Source organism: Amphiura filiformis, chromosome 17, assembly GCF_039555335.1.
Source record: "Amphiura filiformis chromosome 17, Afil_fr2py, whole genome shotgun sequence".
Classification (NCBI taxonomy): Eukaryota; Metazoa; Echinodermata; class Ophiuroidea; order Amphilepidida; family Amphiuridae; genus Amphiura; species Amphiura filiformis.
This window is the reverse complement of record NC_092644.1, coordinates 63,676,799-63,689,796: the sequence shown is the minus strand read 5'-3', so window position 1 is coordinate 63,689,796 and position 12,998 is coordinate 63,676,799. Positions and strand designations below refer to the sequence as shown.

The following is a 12,998-nucleotide window of genomic DNA, read 5'->3' as shown; positions in this document are numbered from 1 at the left end:
AAGCATTATGCAACCACCTCGACACCGGATTGCAGGCGGGTAATACATTGTGTTTTATGTTATTATTTTACATTTATAGCTGGATTGTCAGTTATCACCGCAGTCTGTTTGTTAGATACAGAAGAAAACCAAGCATATTGGGATTGGAAGATCAATTGTGGACAGGACTTTGGTGCGGAACAAGCTCTTGAGACACTTGTACAGGTAAATGTTCTGGGCTTCAGTTGACGTTCTTGACACTATATCGCAAGGGCATGTGCGGTAAATTCTTAAAACGTGACAAGACGTATTATATCTCCAATTGAGAGGTAATCCCTTACAATGAACCATGCGAAGGGAATAAAACAATAGTTGTAATTATTCTTGATGCTGGCATGAATAATATGCTAAAGATGACGCCATTAGTATTATTACTGAGATATAATTAACACATTCATGAAAACAATTAGACCTAGCCTAAATACAATTTTACAACTTTTCGGCCTATTTTAGCGCAATATACATGTATTATTTTCAATTACTTTCGTTATAGTATTTGAACTGTTGTTGTCATTATTCAAGGATCCAATATCGGAAGCAAATGTCATGGGGATTCTTGGAGCTACAGAAGAGTTAACTCGCAGAGAGGTGGGAGTTGGTGGTGTCTCCACTACCGCGCAGATCTTGGAAGCCACGGTAGATCTAGCTAGTTCAAATAGAGAGGTCAGTAACGGACTGAAGTATATATCCGAGCTGAAATTGTGTTTAACATGAGATCAAAACTCGAACAATAGAAACCGGATGGAACCAGTGGTCAACCGCCGGTCGAGTTTTGATTTCATTCCTTAACTGTTCCCCTTTATAGTCCATGGGGCATTGGTGTCCCCAATGAATATGAGGACTTCTATGGAAATTAAAATCAAGCAGGGGCGTAAACAGAACAGGGAAGGCAGGCCAGGGCAGAATGTACCAAGGATAAAATGATTGATATATAAAACAATGACCTAAAACATGTCTGTAAATCCCATGTAAATCAATACGCGAGTTATACATTAAATACACCGTCGGCTATTTATAATGCTGCATTTTTCATACCATGTCTCACATTTTATATTTTTAAACAGGTTACTAGGACATTGGTTAAGATTGTTGATAACCTAATGAATCTTAACCCACAAACACTCTTTGATGCTAATCAACAAGATGCCGCACCAACTAGGATTGTTGCTGCCATGGAAAATCAACTGCAACACGTGGAATTATCTGTGTTCAATGCATACCGCCAAATCGAAGAAAACGTTGCAGTAGAGGTAACACTATTTATATGCCGACGAGGATGTGCAAAATTTCAAAATCAAACATGTCAAAATGATGTCCAAAAGATTGGGTACCCTTCCGTTGGCCATGTTGGCAACACCGCTAATTTCTCTTGCACCCTATTCGGCAATCGCGCCACCCATGCTTTGAGCAGGCGCAGTGACGTTGAGAATTCGCTGCTGCGGTTGATGGTGTTTCAAATTCCGGCTTAAAGCATTTCTGGAAGTGCAATGTTATTCAAGCCAAGGAACCGCATAGTTAAGATCTAAAACACTACGAGTGCAATACTTAATGTAGCTAGACTTCAATTTCAGCAACAACTTTAAAGAAATGACGGAAAGACAAGTATAATGTATTCGAGCACACCAGTCATTCCACAACGTTGACTGGGACAGCTTTCGGTCCATCGGACTGCTTTATGCTCCGTTAGAAATATTGCGACCCTTCGCTCGTGCTTCGGTATGCTACATGAGTCACATTTCTACAGCGGCAAGTTTAAGTGCGGTTCCCAGTGGCAACTCATCCTGAGCTACACTGGATCACCCGGGTCAAATGGTAGTGTTGATCTTCCCCCATTAAGGTTTTTGCAATCCTCTAAATAAACCTGCACCTTTAGCCAAAACTGTGTGTGCAGGGATGAGGGTTCAACATAAAGTCGAATTTGGTAAAAATCACCAGCAAAATTCCTGACTGGCATGTCTAAAAGTTGATATTCTTGGTATAAAAAGGCACGTGAGCTGCAAAATAACCTATATTTGGGTGAATTAAAGTTTTAACTTCAACACTACACTATTTTTCGCTCACCTGGAACGTTTTCACTAGTCCGACTAGCGTCTTCAGCAGATGGTGATGCTGTGTTGATATCTTGTCTACAATCGTAGGATATCTCTCACTGATGACGTCATATGATTGACAGAATGACGTCATAGGATGTTACGATGTAGCGCCGCCCCCCCCCTGGGCCTCAGCAAGTTATCCCAAATAGGATCTATTTCTAGTCCTTGGTCACGATTTAGTCTTGGTTTTTGAGTCCTTATTTGTATGGCTTCAAGTACTCTCCGGGACATAACATCCGCGATCGTAACATCCTATGACGTCATTCTGTCAATCATATGACGTCATCAGTGAGAGATATCCCGATTGTAGACAAGATATCAACACAGCATCACCATCTGCTGAAGACGCTAGTCGGACTAGTGAAAACGTTCCAGGTGAGCGAAAAATAGTGTAGTGTTGAAGTTAAAACTTTAATTCATTTTATCTACCACTACGTATGAATATCCACTCGTATATATTGGGGTGGTTTTGAAATAGCGTGTGTAATACTTGTGTCAACATGGTCAAGTTTGGTATCAGAATAATACTGTAGGGCTTTGCTATTTTCAAATAATGATTTTGTTTTTAATTTTACGAGAATACTTGTAAGAAATATTATGGTTCAAAATAATAAATGGTCTTATGGGACACTCTGTACTTTCGTCAAACTCTCTTAAGGATTAACTGAGTATTTAAACAGTGTTTAAAAATAATTATGTAACTCACTTACAGGTCATAATGGCGACCACGGAGGATTTTCAAACTGGTTTAGGCGTTGCCTCATATGATCGAGCAGGAACCAGGCACAAAGACCGTACGGATCTTACCATCATGGATGCTTCTTTTCTGCCTTCTGAGATTCCACCACTGGCTGCACTTTATTTGCCACAAGGTTATCATTAGAGTTTAATGGTGTTTCTATATTATTATTAAGTGTTTGGTAAAGTTAATACACCACAGGTCACCACGAGGTCTGGAGATATTCCAGACTGCATAGGTTGTAATCATGTAATGTTGTAGCTTTTATTTCAGTTATCACTGTTTATGCAGTGTCCGGTCCGTATAATATTTATAAGGGTGGAATCAGTTTACATTATAGCTACTCGAATATAGCTTCGACGCCGATCCAGGCGCAGATCATGTCTGATGCCCAAACAGCTTAATAATCTCCCCTATCCTGCTCTTTTCTAAACTTATTTCGAACTACATGTACATGGGGTTGGCTCTCTGTATCCAAGACCAAGGCGAGGGCAAACGATAAACTGTCCCTTCCGGACGGCACATTCTCATAGTTCATTTTCTCCATTCTAATCAAGCGACAATTCTTTTGATACTTTTTAATAAACAGAAGTTGTAGACGCAACTAACGTTGATAATCCCAATGATGTACGGGTGACATTCACTGTTTTAAGTATCAATGATATCCTTCCGTCAAACATGCTGGCTGAAATAAATAACGAAGACACTGGATACAATAGAGACGTTAACTCCCGTGTTATATCAGCCATTGTCGGTGGTGAAGACAAGAAAGGATTGAAAACTCCTGCTGTTATTACGTTCAAACCGCTTGCTGTGAGTAAAATTGGAGCTTTTTCTTCATTACATAGATGATTTTTGTCAGACTGGCAACTACGTTAGCTTGCATTAAAGTTTTTTGTTTTGTGCTTGTTTGTCTAAACGGTCGCTCCGTGTGGAGAGACACACTTGGGTCCTGATGGGACCAGTCTCAAACAAAAGTGTTCAAGCCAGGCTAAAAAGCCTCTAATGCTGGCCTATATGGAAAGAAAAGTGAGATACAGATTTGAAGATAAAGAACAAGGAAAAGAAGGCCATTCCCAGGGTTAAGAGAAAATATCTGTTTAATCCAATCTCAACTGCCACTGAGGCTTATTAAACTTGAAGGCACTTATAAAACAATGTGCATATTTTGTGTTTTTTCTTAAAAATATATTCAATAACGGCGCAATCAATTGCCCTCCCTTCATAACCATATTCTTATTATGTTATATAAATGTCTTACTGGTAGAGCTCCTGATTATCTTTGTTCCAAATTTTCTTTTACCAAATCCACTCATGATCATGACACAAGAGGTACTTCCTCCAATTCACTTGTTGTTCCTCAATTTAACAATAACTCTGGTAAGAGATTGTTTCAGACGAGAGCAGCAAATCTGTGGAATAGTTCTGTTGATGTTGACACTCGCACTAATTACATTTCCTTGAGCCTAAGTGAATTTAAATCAAGAGCTCTCACAAACCCCGCTGTTCATTGATTTTCACTTTTGTATAATTTTTCTTGATTCTTGTAATTTCATTATAATAGTATATTGTATATTTTTCTTGTAATATTTATGTAATATCAATGTCAATTACACCCTGTATGTCACATGGCCTCTAAGAATAGCAGTGCTTTTACACTGAAGGAGCTACCCTGTATAAAGAAAGTTGAAATAAATAAATAAATAAATAAATAATGAATGTGAAGGCAAAAATTATCAAAAACTGGGCAAAACAAAAGCTGGAGATCAGAGACAGTGTTATAATTATTACCTACGTTGTATCAGTGAGTGTTTTCGGACATGGTGTATTTTCTCGGCCATCTTTTCCGTCAGTTTTCTGTTGCGCAAATTGTGATGAAGAAACAAATTGTGGATTCCCATTCCGAATGTCACGGAAATTTAGTCTCCATTAATAGAAGGGTTTGGCTACGCAATATACTTGGATCATTCACTACCCGTGCGCAATTGAAATTAAAGCAATGGGTATAATTCTTTCTTGCCACATTGGATGAACTTGTACATTTCATCGGTTAATTTGAAACGATAATAAATCCCGGGATCACTTATTACATTATTTTATGTAGTCGAGAGCTAACAACACTGAATGTGTATTTTGGGATTTTGGAATTAACGATTGGTCAACTGAAGGTTGTCGTTCACTTGGCGAATCCATAGACGGTTTACAGCAATGTGAATGCGATCATCTTACCAATTTTGCTGTTCTGATGGTAAGATTCAAGCTCATTAATGGACCTAGAGAGGACTTATATAATAGTTGTTTTATTAGGTTATCATTTGAAATAAGCGAGTCATATTATGTTAGTATCAATTGCAAATGATAACGATTGTCAAACCCTGTTAATTGTCAATAACCACTTCAATCAACCTGTTGTTTGAGCTAATACTTCATAATGAGGTAATTATTATATCATATTGTAAAACTGAGAGTTTAGACAGCTCAATAAATAATCAACTGAATTGTAGCGTCCTTATTAACATTTCGACAACTTACTGCACTATCCGATCTCTGTTCATCTTGTCGGGACAAGCGAGAACGGTGTTTTAATAAAGAAAAGAGAGTTATAGTACATAAGGCAATCACCATTAGGAAGTAGGGCAACACCATGAACAGAGACGAGGGGCAATACAACTTAAGCATGTAAGACACGTATTTGACGATCTGATTTCCAATGGAAAATCAACTGGCAACTCCGTTGCCAAGCAGCAGAAAACATCAGCAGTACATAAGGCTATTTGGATTTTGTGTGTTGAAAAGTAATCTGTGAACTAAATAAAAACTTAACCACACAGGTGAAAGTGTAATCGGACTTTGATTGGAAAATCCGATATTACATTGTTAAGTCACTTGTGTTTTCCAGGATATCTATGGCCAAACAGCATTGACGAAGACTCAAGACTATATTTTGGAAATTCTGAGTTACGTTGGATGCTGCCTGTCAACACTCGGTCTAATAGTTACTCTCATCACATACGCCAGTAGCAAGTATGAAGAAAACTATATATTCCGAAATATACGTAAACAACTAAGGACAAGTTTTGTCAAATTCACAAAACTTCACTACAGAGCCACATATCGTCAGATAATTCTTAGATCTGAAACTGAAGCGCGACTCGTGCGACCGAAAGCATGTCAAATTGCATACTATAATGGCAAGACACGATTTTTGAAGAGTGATAAGAGCTCCAGTCCTACATTGTTTATATATAGTTGTTGGGAAAGTTTTCTAGCCTGTGTAAGCTCTTAACTTATGCATCGATGCCTAAAAGTTTATTCGACGAAATGGAGAGATATCAGTGTTACCCAATGAGCAGGCATGAGACCGAGGTTCGGTTAAAAAGGAGGAAAAGCCCCAAAAAGGAAGAAAATTAAATGAATCTCCTATACTTTTGTACAGGGAAGAAAAACTGAAAAAGAGGAATTCCTCTAATCAGAGGTAGAATCTCATCCCTGATGAAGTAGAATATCTTTGGTGTTGCCGCACATGAGCGTGTAGAGTTTTTCTTTCATTTACGTCGCAAAATAATTGTCAAATGTTTAACTGTCACTCCACACAGGAATCTAAGAACCAAGAATCCCAACAAAATACTGATGAATCTATGTGGAGCGCTCACTGGATTGTACCTAGTATTCATAGCCATGATCAGCATAGACACCACACGAGGCGAAGCCGAGTTCCCTAGCATAGGATGTGGAATAGTAGCGGGATTGCTTCATTACTTCACCTTAGCTTCGTTGTGTTGGATGGCCGTAGAAGGGTTCAATATGTACTTGCTGTTTGTTCGCGTTGTAAATAGTTATGTTCGTTCACTTTTACTGAAGGCGTCGCTCATTGGATGGGGTATGTACTCCGCAAGGAGATTCGTTTTATCACTTCGTTTCGCTATTTTGAACAAGTTTTTTTATATATCGTAAAATAAGAAATGTAATTCTAATATCTCAGACATTGTGTCAGAGAAGATGCAGCGTGTTGATCAAAGGACGTTGCAAATGATGACGTCACTTTTTAGTATGTGGTATATTAAATACTTAACAAGTCATTAACATATTTTATTTAAAGAAAAGATGGCAACTGTTTGAAATATTAGGACCTGCTTAATCCGTGACTATTCTGTACCCTTTAGAGGCAATCTGGCCTGATCTTTAGTTCAAACAGCGATAATGATTAATTTTATTTTCTGCCAACTTGATTTTTTGGGATCAAACTCCTTCGGATATACTAATACCTAAAAGTAGCTTAATACAAATTTAAACCTATTTAATAAAAAATGCAAACGGTGGCCTCGAGTTGTAAAACAGTGTATGCGTACCAGATTCTAAGGTTGCGCCCAGACGGTTATTTGAATCCAGATATTTCATTTGTTTCCCGATAGGATTACCGGCTCTCATTGTCATAACAACAGGAGCAGCAGCACGAACGACATACGCCAGAACTGATTTGTAAGTTGACACAAAATATTAGTATGGTGTAATGATACCAGTGGCGTAGCTAACGTACAGTAGAGTGAGGGGAGGGCGAGGGGCGAAAATGACCCCTAGCTCAGTTCTCCCTCAAATCCATTTCTAAATACTCAGAGCTAAGTATTACACTTGTAAGGGGGGGGGGGGCTGATGCAAAAAAGGGGGCCCTGAAAATTGTATCCCTCTGAAGGGGGGCCTTTTAAAAAACTCACCTTCATTTTTCTGATAGAACATGAGTTTATACTATTTTCTATGGGGTTGGCGTACATTTCCATGGCCATGGCCCTTACAAGTGTTTGTGAACGGTACCTAAAACCATCCACAAGTAAATACCCACACACTGCTGCATTGCACAGACCTACTCGTTTGATTGACCACAAATATTTATTAACCGCTTGAGTCCACCACCAAGACTGTTTGACATTCCCTCATTTCAAATTATAAGTTTTGGTTTCTCTTTTATTCAGAAACCAAAAATCAAGGGATTAAAAAGTAGAGCAGATCTAGTCTGCAATCATAACACTATTATGCTGGGAGGACACATTTTAGGGTATATAACCATAAGTACTAATAGCCTGACCTCTTACCTAGGCTCCTCTCTCCCCCACCTATATAACCTCTGGCTCTTCTTCCCTAAGTGTCTCCTTCTCCCTCCCCCTCCTCGCCTCCCCCTACATTCGATATCTCCTCTATATCGAGCTCTCCTCCCCCTTCCTTTTTCACTTTCAATGCTCTCTCCCATTAGTTTCTCTTCCTCCTCCCCCTCCCCCCCCCCCCCCCTCACACACACACTCTCTCTCTCTCTCTCTCTTCCCCTTTTTCCAGTAAAATTGCTTCAATAAAAGTGAATAGCTTATGGAAGTCATATAATGGCCTTCCATTGATTCTCGTACATGCGAAAAGGACATGAATCGATTTTGTTTATATCACCTGAGTCGTCCCTTTTGTAATGTCGAATGCAAATATTTCGATGGTCTATATGTTTTCACAGCTAAAACAGCCATAGCTTATTGGATTTTATAAACCACGTTTTTCAATGTAGATCGACATGCTCGATTTCTCTCGTGAATATTGCACTGCGAAATTTAAACATTTCTTTCGTATACTTAGATCAGGTAACTTCAAACAAAGTGATTTTCTTCTTCACACTATTTAATTATGTAAGAAACTGAAATGAATACCGAATCTCCTTGCTACAATTTTAAGTTTCAAACAAAGGGTAGAAACAAAGATATCAATAATTATGTAAGTCAAGAGCTTAGGCAGGATACTAGGAAACCACATGACCAAAAACCAAAACCAAAACTAAAACTCAATATTTGAAATGAGGCATTGTTACGAATATTCCTTCCAAATAATTTCTAAACTATGTACGGTGACTTTGGTGTCAATAATGACAATCCTGCCCTATTGTTGATTCAAATTATGGTAGCACATAGCCCAGTTCTATTGTCACTTTGCGCGCGCAGTTTGCAAGTAGCTCTATGTTATTAAGAAACGCCCTTCAAATAGCGCCGCTTGCTCAGAGCTGCATTGATTGGCCGGGGCACTTGCTAAGAATTCACTTGCACAAACGGGAAGGCAGTGAGAACACGGACATGATAAACGGTTCTAAAAAAGTATGTCCCCCTGAGACATTTTGGTATAATCCAAAAACTACTTGATCAATTCTCTTGTTTTAATAAAGTTTCGAACATTTAGTTATGCATCAAGTGAGCGAGTTTTTGTTGTTATCCTTTTCTTCTTTTCCCATTCCCGGTTTACAGCTGCTTTTTGGAAACCTATCCATTACTCGGAGGAGTTCTCGTTCCCATTGGATTGATAATGATCTTCAATATCGTGCTGTTTGTTCTTATTATGAGAAGTCTAACCCGCAGGCGACCCGCATCTACTGCACAAAAGAAACGAAAGGAGGCCCGATTTCGACGCATACGTAATGCTATCATGATCACCCTACTTCTTGGTCTAACCTGGGCATTTGGATTTCTTGGATTAATACAAGCAGCAACATTTTTACACAAATGATATTTTGTGTTGTGAATTCAATGCAGGGATATCTCATATTTATGATGTATTGCGTTCAGCAACCAGAGGCTCGAAACCATTGGAGGAAATTGTTTAACACTATGGACTCAAAAGGGTCGTCAAATGGAAACTCCCCTAGTAATGCCCGCGGTACTTCTAGCGCTGGTACTCATTAATAGTATAACTCACTTTGGTCGGTTTTCTTTAGGCCCTATATTGAAAAATATCTGGTTCAGTTTTCTGCTTAAATTAGGCTGAAAATGTAAGAAAATCGAGTGAATTTGCTGCATTTTTGCATATAATCTTGGTTATATTAATGTGTAATTTGGAAACCACAATTTCCTCTTCTGTTGTAACAACGGCGGCATAACCGGGGGAAGAGGGCCAGCGGCTCCCCACTTTTTTAACCGGACATGCCAGGGGCCTTGCCCTCCCACTTTAATCAAAGCAATAATGTGCTGTGTGTTACATGTTTGGGCCACATAAATAATCAATTCTCTATAGACCAAGAAAGTGTAAAAATGATGCACCAAATGGCTTCAATTGGACCTTCATTTTGCACAATTTTCCAACCCCACCCAACACTGTATGCTTAAAGCAATAATTTATACAACAATAGTCAACTTTTCCACCAATGACTTCAATTCGGCTTTCATTTTACCAATTTTTGGCTTTTCATTTCACCTCGTATAACTCAAGTTTCACCTCGTATAACTCAAGTTATTTTCTTGGTTGCTCTCGTGATGTGTCTTGCTCTTTTCATTTTGCCTATTATACAGGGTGTAACAATAAAATGTGTACAATTTTGAAAATAGAATGAAACAAGTATGCCGCTTATTTTTTGGTTCGATATTTATATGTCTATCAAAATATTTTTTTAGCCGCCAGATAAGCTTTGTTTCAATAAAATCGATGGTATACAAGTGAAGATATGGCCAATTATGTAACCTAGTCTTAAAACCGCTTGGGCCACTTTTGTCTAAGTGTTACATAAGTGACTGAATAGAGTTGAACCATGGACCAGTTGCACGGTGCTATTAGGTGGTTTTAAACAATGGGGTACTCGAAGTTGTAGAAATGATTACATAATCCTTGAGTTTTTGAAAGTCACAACTAAGCACTGACATACTAGAAATCATGGCTGCAACTTCAACCCCAATTCACGTTGGAAGAGCGTATGTTCATGGTTGTGAGATTCGGTAGCACATGGAGTCAGGCAGAAACCATAAGATTGTTTATATCTCATTTTCCAAACTCACATTTTCCATCCATCAAGGCATATAATTACATGATATAACTGTGAAAGTATGTAGAATTTGCTAACAGAAATGCTGGCAATAGTGGTCGCCCCAGAACAGCTAGAAGCCCAGCTGAACTTAATTTCAAAATCTTATTGTTTGGTACTTATGAATGCAAAAACTGTTCTCAGGTTTATCAATGATCAGGGATATGAGAAATTAATGTGCTTTATTTTAATTTGAAAGAAATTTCATGACTTCATCTATAGATTTTAAAGAAATATCATATTATTATTAAGTTCACGTTATATGAAGAAACACCACTTATGATTCTTTTGTGTCAGTTCTTTAATGCACGATAAGCATATCTACGCGGTTCAAAATTGATATGCACAAACATGGCAAAAGTGGCCCAACACGTTTTCTGGACGATTTAATTAATCGGACATAACTTTTGAACCCAAACTAGTATAGAAACCAACTAAACGTTTTCTTTTAGCCAAGATATTACTGATTAAAATGCATATAACATTTGTCCCATAACTCTTTTAGTTTTTTCCTGAGAAGTCAAAATCCAATTGTACAAATTTTATTGTTACACCCTGTACCTGGTGTAAATATGTTATTATTAAATGTGTCAAGTTAAATATGTCAAGTTATTAAATATGTCAAGTTATTAAATATGTCAAGTTATTTTCTTGGTTGCTCTCGTGATGTGTCTTGCTCTTTTCATTTTGCTTATTATACCTGGTGTAAATATGTTTGCTTCACCACTTTGGTATTGTTTGTGTTAAAAGTATCCTTTTGTTTGGAATTTTTCATATTCTATTTGATACTGTTTTTTGCCATATTTGATATTGCATTGAATTGATCATGTGCTTAATTGCTTCGCTGTATACTTCATTTTCCTTGTTTGTTTTCTACTCACGTGTTATTTATAATAGTGTACAGCTTGGCTTTTAAATAATTGTGTTTTATGATTCTAATTTCATCTTCTGTTTGATATTTGTTTGCATTATACCATTGTTCATACAAAATTGTTTTGGTTAAACTTATTTTGCTTTATTGCTTATGTCGTCACTTTGAATATTTCACTTAGTTGTTTCTTTGCTCATTTTGCATGTATTTTTTCCGTGCAATCCCTTTTTTGTGCAATGTTCATCGTGCGCCTATTTCATTTGTATTATTTCTTAATGATGTATATATTCATATAATTCAATGGGTATTTTGTTTTTTACATACTTATGTATTTAATTGAAAAGCTCCTTGTGGTCTTTGATGTAATGCGCTATATAAGAATATTTTTATAATTTTTCGAACTAAAATTGTACACAATAATAGTACAATAGCTGAGGATACATACAAGATCCGTTGGTAGGTGATATAATGTATAGAGGTTGTACCAAAATGATTGCTTTTTGGTATTTATTTAAATGCATCTTCCAAATGCATGATCTTGAAATGTCCAGAATATATAGGTTTTTACCTTTTATAACATCACTCTGGTATCTGATGTGTCAGTCTAGTATAAAATCACTGTGGAAACGGTTGGATACCAACCATTACCTTTAAGAAATGACTTGAGAATTTTACACATAAGATTGGGAGATCAACAAACAGTAAGCGTGCAAAGTTTTATTTTTTTTTAAGGATAAATATTGGAAAAATTATGTTAGAGGTAAAGAAGTTAACAACTCACGATGTAAGTATTTTTTTAATTTAACATGTCACAATCCATAAAACCAACTGATCAGAATGATTGCTTGTTTAATCATCTGGGTAATCTGAATTAAGAATATTTTAGGACATTACCTTTTCAAATTGCCACTGAAGAAAGAATGAGATATTTTCAATATAAAATCCTTCATCGAATTATTCCAAGTAATAGTTATTTAAAGCTTGTTAATCTTAAAGAGAACGAAATTGTCAAATAAATTCTTTTTGGAAGGAGACATGGTTAAATGGAAAGATACAGATCAAATACATCTATGTTATAAAGATGTAATTTTGGGATTGTAAGGACATCCAAGGTTTAAAGTGCTTAACTATAGTAATTTGAGTGCTAAGTATTTCTTATTTAGAAACGGGTTTTCAAATGGGAATCCATATATTGCCACTTTTTCACATATTTTGAGTAAAAAACTTTAATACCTTTCGCGTGAAATGGGAATTGAAGGTTTTGTGTAAGTAATGTAAAAAAAAAAATATATATAAATATATATTATTGTCTTTCTCGGGTACCCACGGACAACAAAGTCATAAAAGAATATTGTATTATAGGCCTATTTATGTTTTAAGAGATGCTTTTGTATTCTGTATTTGTGTGGTGTATGTAGCTCTGCTTTCTATCTATAATTTTTTTTT

General features: G+C 37.0%; 1 protein-coding gene across 1 annotated transcript in view; it reads left to right on the top strand.

Moving 5' to 3' along the window:
• Positions 1 to 12,998, top strand: part of LOC140138149 (adhesion G-protein coupled receptor G4-like) — a 22,887-nt gene extending 9,889 nt beyond the window's left edge. The window contains exons 4-13 of the mRNA XM_072160082.1: positions 80 to 204; positions 562 to 702; positions 1,104 to 1,289; positions 2,845 to 3,004; positions 3,461 to 3,684; positions 4,976 to 5,119; positions 5,771 to 5,895; positions 6,468 to 6,751; positions 7,284 to 7,350; positions 9,138 to 12,998. Coding sequence (XP_072016183.1) covers positions 80 to 204; positions 562 to 702; positions 1,104 to 1,289; positions 2,845 to 3,004; positions 3,461 to 3,684; positions 4,976 to 5,119; positions 5,771 to 5,895; positions 6,468 to 6,751; positions 7,284 to 7,350; positions 9,138 to 9,396 — 1,715 coding nt within the window. The 3' untranslated portion in view covers positions 9,397 to 12,998. The remainder of the gene's footprint in view (positions 1 to 79; positions 205 to 561; positions 703 to 1,103; positions 1,290 to 2,844; positions 3,005 to 3,460; positions 3,685 to 4,975; positions 5,120 to 5,770; positions 5,896 to 6,467; positions 6,752 to 7,283; positions 7,351 to 9,137) is intronic.